General features: G+C 38.1%; 1 protein-coding gene across 3 annotated transcripts; it reads right to left on the reverse strand.

The window, feature by feature from the left end:
* Window positions 1-3,937: 3,937 nt before the first annotated feature.
* Window positions 3,938-9,280, reverse strand: Scg2 (secretogranin II). Of its 3 annotated transcripts, XM_046439862.2 has the most exons (3): window positions 9,127-9,280; window positions 5,265-6,231; window positions 3,938-5,144 (listed from the first exon to the last, which is right to left on the reverse strand). In XM_046439862.2, exons 2-3 carry the CDS (start codon window positions 6,215-6,217, stop codon window positions 4,358-4,360), a joined length of 1,740 nt encoding a protein of 579 aa, XP_046295818.1. In that variant the 5' UTR covers window positions 6,218-6,231; window positions 9,127-9,280; the 3' UTR covers window positions 3,938-4,357. The 3 variants fall into 3 exon arrangements, with proteins under 3 accessions (XP_046295818.1, XP_046295817.1, XP_058433476.1); XM_046439861.2 differs by having other exon boundaries at window positions 3,938-6,231; XM_058577493.1 differs by lacking the exon at window positions 9,127-9,280 and adding an exon at window positions 8,981-9,120 and having other exon boundaries at window positions 3,938-6,231.
* Between the last annotated feature and the right edge of the window lie 6,580 nt (window positions 9,281-15,860).

A 15,860-nucleotide genomic window follows, 5' to 3' on the forward strand; every position in this document is an offset into this window, starting at 1 on the left:
ACCACTCTTTAATGGGATTTTTCTGCAACGGGAAGAGGAGGCCTGGGGTGGCAGGTATAGGGCAAAAGGGATCCGGAGAGAACTTTTATTTGCTTTTCTGGTTGGTTTTGCAGCCAAGAGAAAGAAGCCCCTTTGTAGGCTGATAGGAATGACTGAGTAAAGAAGAAAAAGTGGACAATTGCCGAAACAAGTTTCTTGAGTAAGGGAGAAGTCAGGATCCAGTGCACAAGTGAGGGGTTAATAAAGACGGAACCACAGATCAGTCAACCAAAAATCAAAAACAGGAAAGTAGACCACATTGTCACAGATGCAGGTGGTGGGCCCAAGTGAAGGTGAGGATCCGTAGTCCTTCTTGGGATGCTCCTTTTTTTTTTTTCCTCAGTAAAAGCGAAAACCAGATAATTATCTGGGAGCATTGATTGTGGAAATTTTCAGAGTGAAAACTATGGTACTATTGGCTAAGGAATGGGAGATGACTAAATTAAGGACCTCTGACAACTACAGAGGAGCAGCATTACGGGCCACTGGAAGGTCATGAACAGGTATCTGCCAAGGCAGTTATGTGTCTTGCTCCTGCTAACTTCAATGGTAAGAGAGGAGGGATAAATAAGTACAAATTGAACTTACTGAAGTTGTTCAGCAAAAAACATTACAATAAAACATGAGACAGAAGAGAGGTAAGAATGTTTGCAAGGGAGTGATGTTGATGACTAACCTGGAAATGTATACTGAACAAGGTGGATGGCCAAGAGTAAAGGAGATGAGCAGGACTCAAAAGGCGGTCAATGGATTCCATTTTTTTTTTTTTTTGGTGGTTGGAAGGATTATTGGAACTGAGGTGGTAGAGGAAGAGCACTGAAAAAATATAAGCTGAGTGTTAGAAAGAAATGCTCAGAATTGAGATTGAAGATGGGTTGCAGTTCTTAACAAGAAAGAATGACATGAACATACAGAGGGAAAATAGAGAATGAAGCCTGGGGAACTGGAAAGATTGTCTTCGTGGATATGGAAATCAACAAGCGTTTAGACAAACAGTGCTAGAAAGTGTGACAGAGGGCAGGAGCAGCTGTCTTCCATGAATGAGGGGAAGTGACCTGGGAGGTAGATCAAGACAGCCACGAGGGACAGTAAGAGCTGGCATGAAATTCATATGTGAATATTTTTATGGAAGAGAGAAGGAAAACGTACTGGAATTAGCAAAAAGAAAGGAAGAGAATCTGTAAGGGAATCTGCCACCTTTGTGGAAAGGAAGAAATTGAAAAGCATTGTCACAGAAATTGATGGTGCAGAGTATTTTGCTTATGTAATCTTGAGTATTAATTGGCATAAAGAGAAACTTCATTGAATATGTGGAGGAGTACAAGCTGGGGCTCAGGAAGGTGCTGTGCAAAGTTTAGAGAAGTTTGAGTACAGCAGATGAAGAGTGACTTGGAAGTCTTGTTACAAAGAGCATGTTCAGATGGGTTCTAACTGTCCCCACAAGCCACAAGCATGTAGGGGAGGGAAGGTTTGGCAGGTGAGGGTCTTGCAGGGAGTCTACAGAATGCCAGGCTCCCATCTGATTCCCACTGATGCAGAGATGGACTTCTGAAAAGGCGTGGGGCAGTTTTAGTGTACAGTTTCTCTCTCTTCCTGGTGGTAACCTGCAGGGGCTCTCTGCTTGGAAGGCTTGAGCTACCTTTGACTTCTGATGAAGGAGGTTTCTGACAGGGAGAGGAGCCAACGTGTTGCTTTCATATCAACTAATGTGTCATCCACATCCTTGAATAGAACTTTCCTTTCTTAGGGTAGGGAGAAACATACTGAAGTACTTATGAAAAATAAAAGCTTTGGATCAGGCATAAGTTAGTCTGATGAGTCAATAGCTGGGAACATTATGTTACTACAAAAAGGCAAAGATGCTTGCTGACTGATGTCTTGGAGTACCACTCCACCACCAATCACTGGGGAGGTCAGGCAGAACATATATATCCCAGATTAAAATATCTTCCAACTGCCAATCTTGGTGTCTAAATGTCTCCCTTAGAGAGTCATGGAACTGCAAGCCCAGCTAAGGCTTCAAGAGGGAAACTCCATGCAGCGGAGAGTAAGGGTCTGCATCCCCACCCATCTGTGTATAAATCCCAACCTGGAGATTTGTTAGCTGTGTCTGTTAGTTAACTTGCTCTTGTTGCCTGATTTCTCAATAAAGTATTTAAACATCATAGTGACAAAATTCTGTTGGGTGGAAATGCAGGTGCCTCATTCTTGTTTTTGCTTTGGGCTGGGGTGGAAATATCCCAGTAGACTTAGAATCCAGGGAAGAGCTTACTGCATGATACAGAAAATTAGAGAGTATACAGTGGTTGAGTGATGTATATGGAGGCTGAAAAAGTATGGTGTATAAATATGTTCCCTAGATTTTAAACTGCATATTGCCCCAGTTTTCTCCATTTGAAGGAGCTCCAGCTTGCTCTTGTTTAACCCCCATACATCTGACTCTATTCACAGCAAAGCATCAGGCCCAAGTGGAAGGGCACAGTTAGGAGGATAATGGTTGATTACAGGTTAAAGTCCCACTCCACCACTAACCGGGTGTACAACAGTGGCAGCTTATCTCACCCTTCTGAGTTTCCACAGATAAGAATAACCTTGATCTCCAAGGGCTTTGTAGAAAATTAACTGGTACCCCATGCAGAAGTGCTTTCTGCAGACAGGCATCCGCAGTGTCTACTTCATAGCACTGCCTGTGGGGTAGTAATGGCCTATCTTGAAAGTATTAGAGAGCAAGGACACTCGTGAGAAACTCTGTAGGGATAATCACCTCCAAGGCCTCCTCCACCCACAGATTCCAAAATTCCATGAAATTGTCCGAAAATTGAATGGAAAATAGTCTGGGAAGAAAGTAGGAAAACCTACATTCAGTATTTTCCCCAAGGCATCCAGGCCCTCCCAAGGTTACCTTTTGTCAGCTCAGGGGTCCCCCCCATACACACACGCGTGCACACACACACACAAATGGGCTCTCCTTTGGAAGTACCCATGTGAAACCACATGAGCTATCACTATCCCACTTCCCGAGTCGCAACCCTCAGCTCAAAGGGCACCTCCCAGACAGGCAATGTGGTAAAATGATTAAAAACAAACATTGACAATTCTAAATGCTGGACGACTTGGGGAAAGATATTCAAATTTTCTGTTTTGTTTTCCCACATATAAAGGGAAAGTGGGGTGATGCTAGAAACAGACCCGACAGTGACGTAGAGTGTACTAAATGAGCTAAAGTCTGCAAAGTGTTTAGTATAATGCCTGCCATGCCATCAGGACATCATGTGTAATGACTATTTATTTGACACACACTGTGATGATTACGCACTACCTAGTCCACCAGGCAGCAGAGAGGGCACTTGGTCATTCCCCTGCAATTGTGCCCTGTCACTTGCCTAATGGTCAGTTTGGAGAGCCTCTGGCTACAGCCTTGTCTTCTGGGGACCAAAGCATCCTGGGAATAGGCAGGTTGCTTTCAACTTTGTAGACATTTGTGCTTGCCACATATTCTATTCTCTCACTCTTTTAAATTTGTTTGTTTTAAAGTGGTTATGGGTATGAAAGATTTAAATGTCTTTATTTTTATAAATCAAGGGTGAGAGACATAAATACTACACCAAAATGTTTATCCCATAAATGATATATGTGTGTAACACCGTGGGGAAGCATAAACAGTGGGCTGTTAGAAGATGCTGCTTCCTGCAGGCAGATAGCATGAACACATATCCATCCCATTATCTCTTACCTGGATTGCCAGGGAGAGGAATAATTTTCTCTCTTGGGTCCATACAGCTTGCTCCACAGCCATCAGTTCTGGTTTTCCAGAATGAAGAGTCCAAAGGTGCCCAGAAATAACATTTATTAACCAACAATAAAACACACAATAGAAAAGGCCTTATAAGTAAAACTATATATTTATAATGCTTTATTGGTTTTGCTCCAGTACTCCACAAAACACTACAGACAGTAACAAAATAATTCAGTAAATCTTAAAAATTTTCAAGAGAATTATAGGACACTCTTTATCATATGTGAGCATCAACAATGCCACAGCCATTAGATACACTGTTAAACACTATCATAGATATCTTTCTTGAATAAAGGACATAATAATTTTTTTAATCCAGAGTCATAACATTTACACAGATCCATACACAAGAGAACAACTCAGAGCGAGTGAAGCAGACTCCCCAGTGACCTGGAATCATCTGCCTGTACATCATTTAAAGATAGTACAGTGTTAACAGGATAGAAGTCAACACACTAAAGAGAAATGCTGGGGTTCACTTGGGGTGAGAGGAGTGAAAATTGGGCAGTTGAGGAAAGCCGCCTACATATTTTCCATGGCTCGCTTTGCAACGTGCTCCCTCCCCTTTTCTGCCTTTTCTTGGTTGAGGTACTCCAGAACTTTCATTAGCAGGTCTTCATCCAAGTACTGTCTGTTCGGGGTGTCGTCATTCTTCGGGGACCCCACCGGGAATCTCTTGCTCACCGGGGACGGTTTCTCAGTCTCCTGAGAGTTGCCTTGGCTCAAATGCTCCTTGATTACCTGCTCCAGTTGGTCTTCTTCCTGTAGGTCATCTTCAGATGAGCCTGGACTGGGCACTCGCTTCACCTGGTTTGAATTCATGATCTCAGGGTACTTCACCAGCATCCGGGCCAAGTACTCTCCTAACTCTTGGTCCTTGTCATTCGGGTTTTCGAAGGCCACTTGTCTGTTTTCAACATCAGGCATCCAGGCAGCTTTGGGAAGCTGGTTTGCTCTAGATCTTCCAGGACCGTAGGGGAGCCTCAGCAGAACCTTCTCTCTGTTATACTGATTGGGAAAATATGGAGGCTTTTGATTGGTTGCACTCTCCATCCCTAAAAGATTTAAAATGTCCTCAACACTGAGTCCATCTGGTAAGGCCTCTGTCACGGCATGACCAGGTGTCTTGGGGTACCCACTCTTGGAGAGCATCTTATTTGGGAACAGGTCCGGATGGTCTAAGTCAGCCTCTGAAACATCGTCTAGGTCAGCAGGAAGGTCGAGGTCCTGCTCAGGCTCCACTGACCCACTTGGCTTCTCCCCAGTTTTGAGCATGTCGATCAGGTCTTCAGGGGGTATCTGTAAATTCCTGGAGATTTCAATCAACTGATAAATAGACTGAGAATCGAGTGGTTTCTCAAAGAGCTTGGCTGCTCTTTCCCCATTTTGCCCATTCTGAGACCTCCCACCCCCTGCGGCACTCACTAACCTTTTCAAATAGGCGATTACTTTGGCAACGTCGTCTGAGAGCTGGACTTTATTCTCTTTCTGGAGATCTTCATCCTGGAGCCCCTGCTGCCCCGAACGCTTCATTTCTTCATTGACTTGTTCATTTTTTCCCATGTTCTCTTTGCTGTCCCTCACCTCTTCCTGGGTGTGAGTCTCTATTTTCTCCTCCACTGGGTTCCAATCTTCTCCCCCGACCACATCTTCATAGGCGATGTTACTGGCCTTATAGATGTCATCTTCGTCGTCTGTGTACAGCTTTTGCTCCTCATCAGCCCTCTCCCTTTTCTGGTTGTTTGGTCCTGTCAGTTTCCCCAGCTCTTGGAAGACAGACTCCAGGGTAGCAAGACTTTGAGGTGTGTACTGTTCCTCTACTATTTCATTTGTGCGTTTGAAGGGGTTGTCCCTGGAATTCTCTTCATACATCAGAGGGAATCGCATGTGCTTGAGCTTCCTCTCTGGCCACTGTTGAGTTTCGTAATCATCCGTCACATCCCCTGGGAAGTTCTTTTCCGAATTCACGGCATAGGGCTTGTTTTCTTTCAGTACAGATTGAGGCTCACTTTCTGCCTGCCTCAGAGCTTCAAGGATTATCTTCATCCACTCATCTTCGCTCAGCGAATCCCTTGAGCTCTCCAGCAGGTGGCTTTCCTCACCATTTTCTTTTGGCTGAAGGGGAACAGAGACACCTTGGTAGGGATTATAGTCTGGGCTGCTTTCTTCTTTGTGAGCTTGCTGCCGGAGCTTTTCTATGTACTCCAAAGCCCTGATCATCTCGGGACTGGGAAACTTTTGGGCATTTTCCAATCTTGGGTCTGGTTCTTTCTGAAGAAGCTGGTTTCTCTGAAATGAAGCTGCCTCAACTCCAGAGATGAAGAAAATTAAATGGATAAGAGACAGGGCTGCTCCAAGCTGGTGGGTCTTAGCTTCTGCCATGTTTTAAAGATTTCCTTAAAGCATAGAAAACATGAATTAAGACAAATGAGACTGACTAGAAGACACTATAGCAAAACAAATAGACCACTGAGCAGAAAAAAAAAAAAGACGAGACAATTTCACATTGCACTGAAGATAGCTCTCTAAAGTCCACAAATTATCTTCCATGTGATTCTCCCAAACTAACTCCAGGAATCTTTAGCAAAATTGCCACTCATTTGCATCAAACTTGCATAGTTTCCTCAGTTAAAACAGTAACAAAAACACTGTCATGAGTTTTCTCAAATTGTTTCATTTCTAAAACTTATAGTTTGATTTTTAGTACATGTTGTTTTTTTAATAAAAGAGAAAAAACTCTCCAAGATAAATTGCAGTTATCTCATATAGCATTATAGTAAAAAGATTGGCAAAATAATTTGTTATAAAACACACAGGTACACACACAATTTTATCATTAAGATTGTAACAAAAAACATGTGGTTTGTTTTATGAATTATTCATCAATTTTTGTTGTAGAAACACAACAGAAGCAGTTGTTATATATTGATACTATACAGTATATTAGTGTCAATTTGCTATATATATTGATGCTATTCAGTATATTAGTGTCAATTGTATGGAATTTCTAGATGGATATCATATGGATATTTTTCAGAAATAATTTTTCTTACTCTGACATCAAATCCATCTAGCAATTAATAACCTTCTTCAGGTCATAGCAAGTAGGCTCAACCAATACAGTTTCTTTCTGTGTCAGCAAAATCTCTGTGCTCCATATTTCTTCTAATAATTAAATTATGACTACTTGCAAAACACAATTATGGTTATATTTTTCATCAGCCCTCAAGAGTGTATAGTAAATAATAACAGATGTTACAGAGAGAACATAAGTTTACTTAACTAGTCTATTTCTAAACTTGTGAGTGCTCAGATTCAGTTTGTCTTATGTCTGTGTCTATTTTTGTGTGGACCTGTGAAATCTTAAAATGACTCATACTGTTAAAAAAAAAAGCTTAAAATAACTACTATGTAAATCCCAATTTAGATAAACACAGACAATGTGTTGAATTCTTCCTACTTAAAACTCTTCATTCATTTTTTTTTCTCCAGCTCTTTAAAATTCTCATGAATTAGCAAGAGGATTAGTTTTTACATGTTTTATATTTGGCATTTCTAATGTTGAAAAGCTATTTCAACAGCAATTTAATTGTAAATAAAATTCATTTAAAATAAGTTCACAAATTTGTTCATGTCTTTACCAGATCATGGTTTTGTGATAGATAAGATATACATGCAAAATTTTCTGTTACATTTGAAATCAATTGTGGAAAGTGCCATTGTTCACTAGGTCATATCAGGAATTAATGTTTTCAGTTTTAAAGCTTAAAAATAGTATAATTATAGAAACTTTACACAGTTACATTACTTCTATTAAAATAATCCCTATTAACTCATTTACTTAGTTAACTGAAAGAAAAGCCTCTAAAGGTATTTCAAATAATACATCCAAAATATTTGCCCTGAATAAGTGTGTACTATAATTTTATTCATAAAATTCTTAGGTTTAAGTACATTATACATATTATACATCCCTCTTCATATTATTTCAAGATTAATTTACTTTTGGTAATCATTTTCAATACTGGCTTTTTAAATAGTAATCTTAAAAACCTGATTGAAATTATTTTCTTGGAAACTATTTTCTTTAGTTATTGTTAATATATGGATTATGTGCTTGTCTTTAAAATTGGTTCTTTGGAAGTAGGTTTTGCTGTAAAGTCGGAGTGAAATACTCATTGCAGTTGTTTAAACCACAGCTAACAAGTACTACCCTTTGGTCATTTATCCCGATTCAGTTTGGATGACATAGTCACAGCCTTTCAGACTCAAAAGATTTCTTTCCCTGGTTGCAGCTCAACAGCTCTAATATATGATACAGGGTTTGAGTTAAAATTTTATTTTCTATCAAGGTCACTTGATAGCTATCATTAAAATATGTTAAGTTAAAACGTCATTTATACCAAAATCAGACAGGAACATCAACAATGGAGCAGTAACACATGTGGATATATCTAATTTGAGCAATTCAACTAGTTGAGATAAAAAAGAAACTTGATCCAAATCAAAATCTTTAGCAAAGTATTGTACAATCTCTTTCAATCAAAGAACAATAATTCCAGTAATAATTTGTACAGTTATGAATGTTCTCAACATGTATTCAACATCATCATTTCTCTATAATTCATGGTCATATCTAACCTATACCCCAAGATACTATTTCACCCTAGAAAAAGGAAGAAGTCTGTTTTTATGATCATTCTAAGCTACTTCCCTAGGACTACAATTTAGAGATAATAATGGAAGCCCTTAATATTACCATTTCAGAATAATTAAATATAGTTAGTTAATTTAGAGCTCTTATAAGGTAAGCATGGAAGGAAAGAATAGTTCTAAATTGGTTTTCTCTATGACTAATGTGTCTAACAGCCTTTGAATCGTTGGTAACCTACTGTTACGAATATTAAGCACATAAATTATATCCCTGGGTTTGTATCTGGCTCTTAAGCAACCACACATTAAGGAAGGAAACAAAAATATCAGGTGTGGTCAACTTTACGTTAATATATGTATTGGCACTAAAATCCTTAACTTTTCACTCTTTTTACATAGGGTTATCTAATAGCATTTAAGTTAATAAATAGCCAACAGCGAGTAGGAGAAATCACAGACGCAATCATAGACATACACATATGGTATCCTTACATTGGCGGAAGAGCAGCAGGTTGCTCTTCAGTTTTCTATCGATTATAAGCTTGTCAAGCGTTCGTTTTTTTCTTCTCAGCTAGGAATTGAGGGGAAAACACGCAGTTCGCAACTTTCCAGTAAATCCAAGAGAAAAGCAGCCTTACCTCTGTCTTACAGGGCAGGGAAGGTCCACAGCATGTTCCTCCTGGTCCGCAGGCTGAGCTCCTCGGGCCGTTTCAGCACCCGGACAGCTCCTCGGCTTATAGGGAGCCGCCGCGCCTGACTCCGCACTGCACACTGACGTCACCGGCTCAGCCACAAACCCCAGCACAAGAGAGCTTTTTCAAAGGATCCCAGAGAAAATAATCACTTTATGTATTTTTTAAAGTGTTGCATGCTTACGCCACCTGTCTTTTTGTGGCAAAAACTGCAGTTTCCCTTTTTCTTTTATCAAAATCTTTGAGGCTTGAAATAAAATGCTTTGCACAAATTCCCTTAGAAATCTGTCAGATAGACATGACTAATTGCAAGATAATTTCGTCTGTGTTCTGATGTTCTAATACCTTGCTATAATGGTTTTTGTTGTCACTTTTGTTGGTTTTGCTGCCATTCTCACTGTTAGAAGAAAGTTTTGCAGATAAGGATTATTTTGTTTCATTGTCCACGAAGAAATTGCTTTATCATTTCCTGGTATTACCTAAGATGAATGGAGGACATGTTATGAATATGAGAGGCTATATTTCATGTCATAACCACAGGCATCATTCTTCTAAATATCATGTTTATTTGAATAAAAAGGAGATCTGCCTATTTTTATATGAGAATCTACTTTAAAAGCTTCAAAATGTTTTTTGAAATAGGTATTCACAAAATTTCAAGTATAGCAGCTGGTAATTCTATATGAATCTTTTGGTATCTTTTGCAATATCTGATCTCAGAAAGGGAAGCTCAGAAGTTAGCATTGATGAAAATACTTCGACCAGGAAAAAAAAAAACAAATTATTTTCCTGTTGAAGAAAAATGTGACACATTTATAATTGGAATTCTCTTGCAATCAAGAGAAATTTTTCTTCTTTTGTTGAATCAGATGAGTTGAATGCCTTCCATGAATGGGGCCAATCCAGGGAATAATATAGTAGTTAACTCCCAACCTCTTAGATTTATAATTCATAATCATTGCTATGCTTTGCCATGTTACCTGATTATGTATATTAATAATTTATGTAGGTCTAAATTTTTAATTTTATTTTATTAAAGGTATGAATCCTCTAAAAACTGTATATGTTGAAATATACTCTAAGAATACAAAAGAATTTTGCTACAAGAGATCCTTTATGTCTCTGCTAAGTGAATAATCAGTCACTGATTATATAATCAGTCCAGAAGTTACAATACCTATTAGGTACCAGATACATTGCTAAATGCTGATGATAGAAAAATATTTTTTTTGCCTTTGGGAAGAATTTAACTTGATGAAAATGACAAATAAATAAATAGATGATTTTTACATAAATTGGAAAGCACTAAGAGACTAGTTAGTCAGGATAAAAGTTGGTTCAACCTAGAAACTGAGGGGGCACAAGGAAGTCCTCCAGATGAATGGACCTAAGCTTAGATTTATCATTATCAGGTCTTTAAAAACTGATTTCTAACTGCACTAGATAAGCCACAATACTCTCAAATTTATCAAGGAAAGTGGAAATAGTTTAAAATATTATGAAAATAAAATCTTGGTGAAAGTGACCCTTGATTCTCCCCATTGGCTATCCTGGTGAAGGCATGGATTTTCCTAAATGATGAGGAGACAGTTGGATGTTGGTTGACAAGGAACTCAGATAGCTGTATACTGGAGTCATATGGCCAATTCCTCTAATATTCCTTTTAAAGGGCTTTTAGTGCATGATCAAGAGCTGGGCTGAAGAGACTTGAGTGAACATGTCCTATTTACGAGGCATCATCTTAATGACACCAGTTCATTCATTGATAGCTAAGATTTTTTAAAAATCTTAACAAAGCTCTGGCTAGCTATTGCCACAGTCCGGCTGCAGCAAAATAACGCGGGGGTGACGAGCAACTTGTATACATTGATACAGCAGGAGTGGGAGCCGTTTATTGTAGGACCGGAGGGGTATTTATACATTACACACAGCTTATATTAATTAGCATAAACTAGATACAGCAGTCAACCAATAAGGAATCTCCACACTTCATGGCTCACTGGCGTTGCTTCACAAACCACTCCCCCTGGCAAAATGCCAGGCGCCATCCTGACTTGTTTATAGACCCTAACAAGCTATTATGAGTTTGGCCTAATCTACTGTCCAGGATTTCTATGTGACCAGTCGAGCTGACCAGTATCAACACAGCCTCAGAAAATTCTGCAGTCAGTTCAACACAATTAAAAGCCCTCAAGGAAGTTGCTTTGAGCAGGTTAGTTCACTTATGTAAGCCTGAACGTATTTGGCAAGGACCAAAAGCTATAGTTCTTCTAGGGCCCTGAAGTAAAATTCTTGCCTAGAAATGCCTTTAGCAATCCAAAAGACATGTAGAACCTCATTCGAGTGTTTAAGAAGTAATATGTCAATAGGCAGCCACAGGAATAGACAAGCCCCATCAAGATCAAGGTGTGAGTAGAGCAATGAGCCACATATGGGCAGTTTGATGCCTGCCTACTTTATGATACTATGAAAAATACATATCATTTATTAAGTTCTATTATATCCCTAACACTGTCCTGGGAATCTAATTTAATCCTAACAGTTTTAACAGATAGCTATTTTATCTCCTCTACAGGTGAATGAACTACCAATTAGAAGTAAGTAAGTTGAACATTAGTTCCTGGCTCATAATTGGTAGAACTAGGATTTGAACCTTGGTCTTTTCATCGGTATTTGCACAATAAAGATTATGATTCAAGCACTGTGCTAGGTGATAGAAATACAGAAATGAATATGGCACAGATCCAGTCTTTAAAGATCCATGTCCAGAACGAAATTACTTTAACAAAATTCCTTAGGAATTGTCTCAATGACTTTTCCTGGTCACTACCCGAATGGTGTAAGTCTGGACTGCTATCAGGGCAATACAAATGGAAAGCAAGAATTAACAATAGTTCACTTCCTTGGTTAACTGGGCATACTAAAATGTCTTCCAAACATGAGAGTAACTACTAAATTTGAACAATTCTATTTACCTGCCTATTTTTTATAGATTTTTAATGTGTTTTATTTAATATGTGTCTAAAAGTCATCATTTTTGCTAGCAGTTATTGGTTGTAAAAGGAACTATTTCCCGAATAGGAGTCTTTTTGGAGAAGTTAAAGTGCAATACATACATAGAACTCAACCTTTTTATTGATGTGAAATATTTTAGAGCATGGATAAAACATTAAAGATAACCTATGTATCTTTTTAATCACTGAGCCTAAGATCATTTTAGACATTTCCTTATAAAATTTCAATTTTCTGTTAGGTCTAAATTGCCAACTATCATTGCTTCCAAGAAACAAATCTCTGTATCGTGAACAATTTCAAAATAATTATGTACTGTGTATGATAACGGCTTTTAGTAAATTAGCTTGCATCCTCACCACAGTGCTGTTAAGTTCAAGCTAATCATTCACAATTTAACTCTAAGTAATTAGAGCAGACTAATTTGCTTTTGTGATTGAATTTTCTTAAATCCTGGTCATTTTGTTCTTTGTTATTCAATTTCATATTTCATTTAGACGCACATTTTGATTTTTCTGTCACTTTTTACAAGCAAGCAATCCTTTACCTTAGTAATCTTTTAATGTCTTAATGTGAAACTTATCTCTCTTCCACTCCATTACACTTCCCATTTTGTTTCAATTTATATGAAAGCAATTAAGAACCAAAAGGTCAATGTGCTTATGACTTCTCTCCCTCCCCCCCCCCCCACACACACCTACCTCTTTCCTGCTCTAACTTCCTCATTCTCCATCCCTTAGAACTAGTCAGGACTCTGAGAGAGGAGTCCAATCTGCATGATCCTGAGCTCAAGTCTCCCTGCATATGACCAGAGAGATGGTGTCATGCCCACCCTCAGCCCCTCAAGGTCTTGGCCACTTTTTCCTTGCTCATTCCTCACCTCTCTGCTTTCCTTCCTTTAAAAAAAAAAAAATTCGTATTTATACTCCTTGTATATACTTTTTACCTCTCTTATGCTTTACTCCCAAGTTTTACTTAAACTTCTTTTACTTATAGTATACTTTCTTTTTAAGCAAATGTTTTTGTCACAAGATGGATTTTTAAAAACTCACTAAAGAAGAATGAAATATTTTCCCACTTTGCTCTCAAAGGCAGAGTCTACCAAATTTGTATTTGGAGGACAAAAAATAAAAAATCAGAAACAGGGTACCCTTGACCTAATAATATAACTGCACAGTTTCCTGACAAGATCCAGTAGGTTCCGGGAGGCGGTACTTCTGTTTTTATCATGGTTCCCTTGGGCTATGTCCAGTGCCTTGGATATCAAGGTTGGACAAATATATGTTGTATTAAATTAAAGTTCTCTCATTTCTACTTGTTCATACATTCCCTCTCAGAAGTTTTTTAATCCTATCAAAGTTTTCTTATGCAAATGAACCACCTTTATCCATCTGAACTGCAGACATTGTTAGTAAATTAAGTTTAGATTGTGTTTAAGGAAAATATCCTTCCGCTAGAGGAGCATTCTATATTTTTCTAATTTTTTCCTTGTTTTGCAAAATGCTTCTCTGGTATTTGTGTTATAAATCAAACAAAATGAGCAAGATAAATCATTTTCTTAATTTCAGTATTGGTTTATAAATGAACTGTGTCCTGTGCTTATCAAGGTAACAACTTACGGATGCCCTAAAATGTGATAAGTAACAGTTAGGGCTCTCTCTAGTCCTTGATCATTTCTCTTTGTGAAATAGGAGTCTGTTGTAAAATTAATTTTCATTTGTCTACTATGTAACAAAATATGATATTTTTCACAAACCCTCAATGAGAACTATGAAAACCAAATAAATTCAGGATTTCCTCTCCATTGATTTTGGATTTTGGAACCATCTGGTGCTTGGAGGAAAAGCAAGTACCATTCTCTTAATCTAATGCCATGAATATTTGGGCATCTGCTCCCTCAATGGATTTCAGGAGGGAAGTTTGTGCACTAGAAGTTAATTATTTTGCTTAAAACAACACTGAATGTCTCAATCTTTCAGATCTTCCTGGCATAACTGTTTTGTGAATTGATGTTTTCAGAATTCACATGCAAATATTTTAATAAGGATATTTTTCTGCTTGAATATCACCCACCTACAGTCTTCTATCATTCCTTTTAATCAGAATCCCAGAGGGACACAAGAGTCTTCAAGGTTGAAGTATAGCATCCTCAGGGTTAAGTTTAGCATTTTGAGTCCAGGGCTCCCACAGACTCACCAGATGACTACTCACAGCCCATTCAGCCTTTGTAGGGATTTGAGATGGCTTGCTCCTTGGTAAATTGAACATATCATTTCTGGAGGTAGCATATTTGCATATACAATATGAGATAGGGAACTGAGAAAAGGCTCTTCAACCTGAATCTTTCTCCCTGTGTCTAGATTGCACATCTTAGGAACATTTTTTTATTTTGAATTTTTGGTACAGGATCTTCAGGAGGTCTATGGTAAGGTTAAATACATCAATCAGTCATGACCACCTGAGCAGGAATTAGCACACTTGACAATGAAGAAGGGACATAGAACCTGTATGCTATGTGATTTAAGGCATGTACTGATTGTCAAAATGTGGTCCCAAGTCAACAATATTGACACTACCTGGAAACTTAATCTGATGCAAATTCTCAGACCCAACCCAGAATTTTTCACTTAGCATAAAACCCAAGTACGTGTAAATATGTTTGACTTTTTCCTACAGCTTTCCTAGAGACTTTATCAGTAGCTCCTTACTTTTTCCTGATATGAAGATACTATTGGTATTTGTCAACATCTCTTCCTCAGCTTATAAAGATTTCATTTTGATTCTTGCATAAATACAGATAGGTTTATCTGAGTACAAATTAGCTCATAGATTTTTTTCTTTGGAAGTTGCATAAAATATCACCTACTCTACTTTGGTCCATTGCTTGCACCTACTCTATCAAATTCCTGGTGAACAGCCTTCCAGTATATACTTAAATATAGTGGTCCCTCAGTATAAATGGAAGGATTTGTTTCAGAATCCTCAGTACATACAAAATCTGCAGATGCTCAAGTCCCTTACATAAAATGTTGTAATATTGACATATAGCCCATCCTCTTGTACACTTTAACTCATTTCTAGATCATAGATAATACTTAATACAATGCAAATGCTATGTAAATTATTGTTATAGTATATGGTTTAGGAAATAATAAAAAGAATGTAAGAGCATGCTCAGTACACAGTTTTAAATATTTTCAATATTAAACATTATTGGTTAAATCCAATGATACAGAACCCATGAATGTGGAGGACCAACTTTAAATTCAGTGAAGAGCAATTTCTTACCTCCCAATTCTACCTGTCCTATCTTTGGACAAAATCACTCTCAAGTTTTGGATTCTTCTTTCCCCTCATCATGGACTCTAGGTCTGTACACCAAGATTGTGTACAGCCAGGTTTAGTTGCTTTTCTGAGAACAAAATCATGCCTCCCCAGCCAGGTTGCTCTTTCTAAGTGAAACAATTAAATTGCCTTCATGAAAATGGTTTCAACCCCAAACCACACTCTTTGACTTAATTCAATATAATACTTGTAAATAACATCTAACTCCAAGTGGACATTCTTCATCCCCATCCTTTCACATAGAAAGTTCACCCAATCTACATACTGCCTGCTTTTGCCCAACCTATTGATTCAAAGGAAGCTCATTTCCTCAGTGGAACCAT

The sequence above is a fragment of the Marmota monax genome, unplaced genomic scaffold, assembly GCF_021218885.2.
Source record: "Marmota monax isolate L192 unplaced genomic scaffold, Marmota_monax_Labrador192_F-V1.1 WCK01_AAM20220418_F8-fsc00041, whole genome shotgun sequence".
NCBI classification, from domain to species: domain Eukaryota; kingdom Metazoa; phylum Chordata; class Mammalia; order Rodentia; family Sciuridae; genus Marmota; species Marmota monax.

Coding starts and splice junctions, on each gene's coding strand:
- Scg2 (XM_046439861.2), bottom strand. CDS start 6,217: ATGGCAGAAGCTAAGACCCACCAGCTTGGAGCAGCCCTGTCTCTTATC.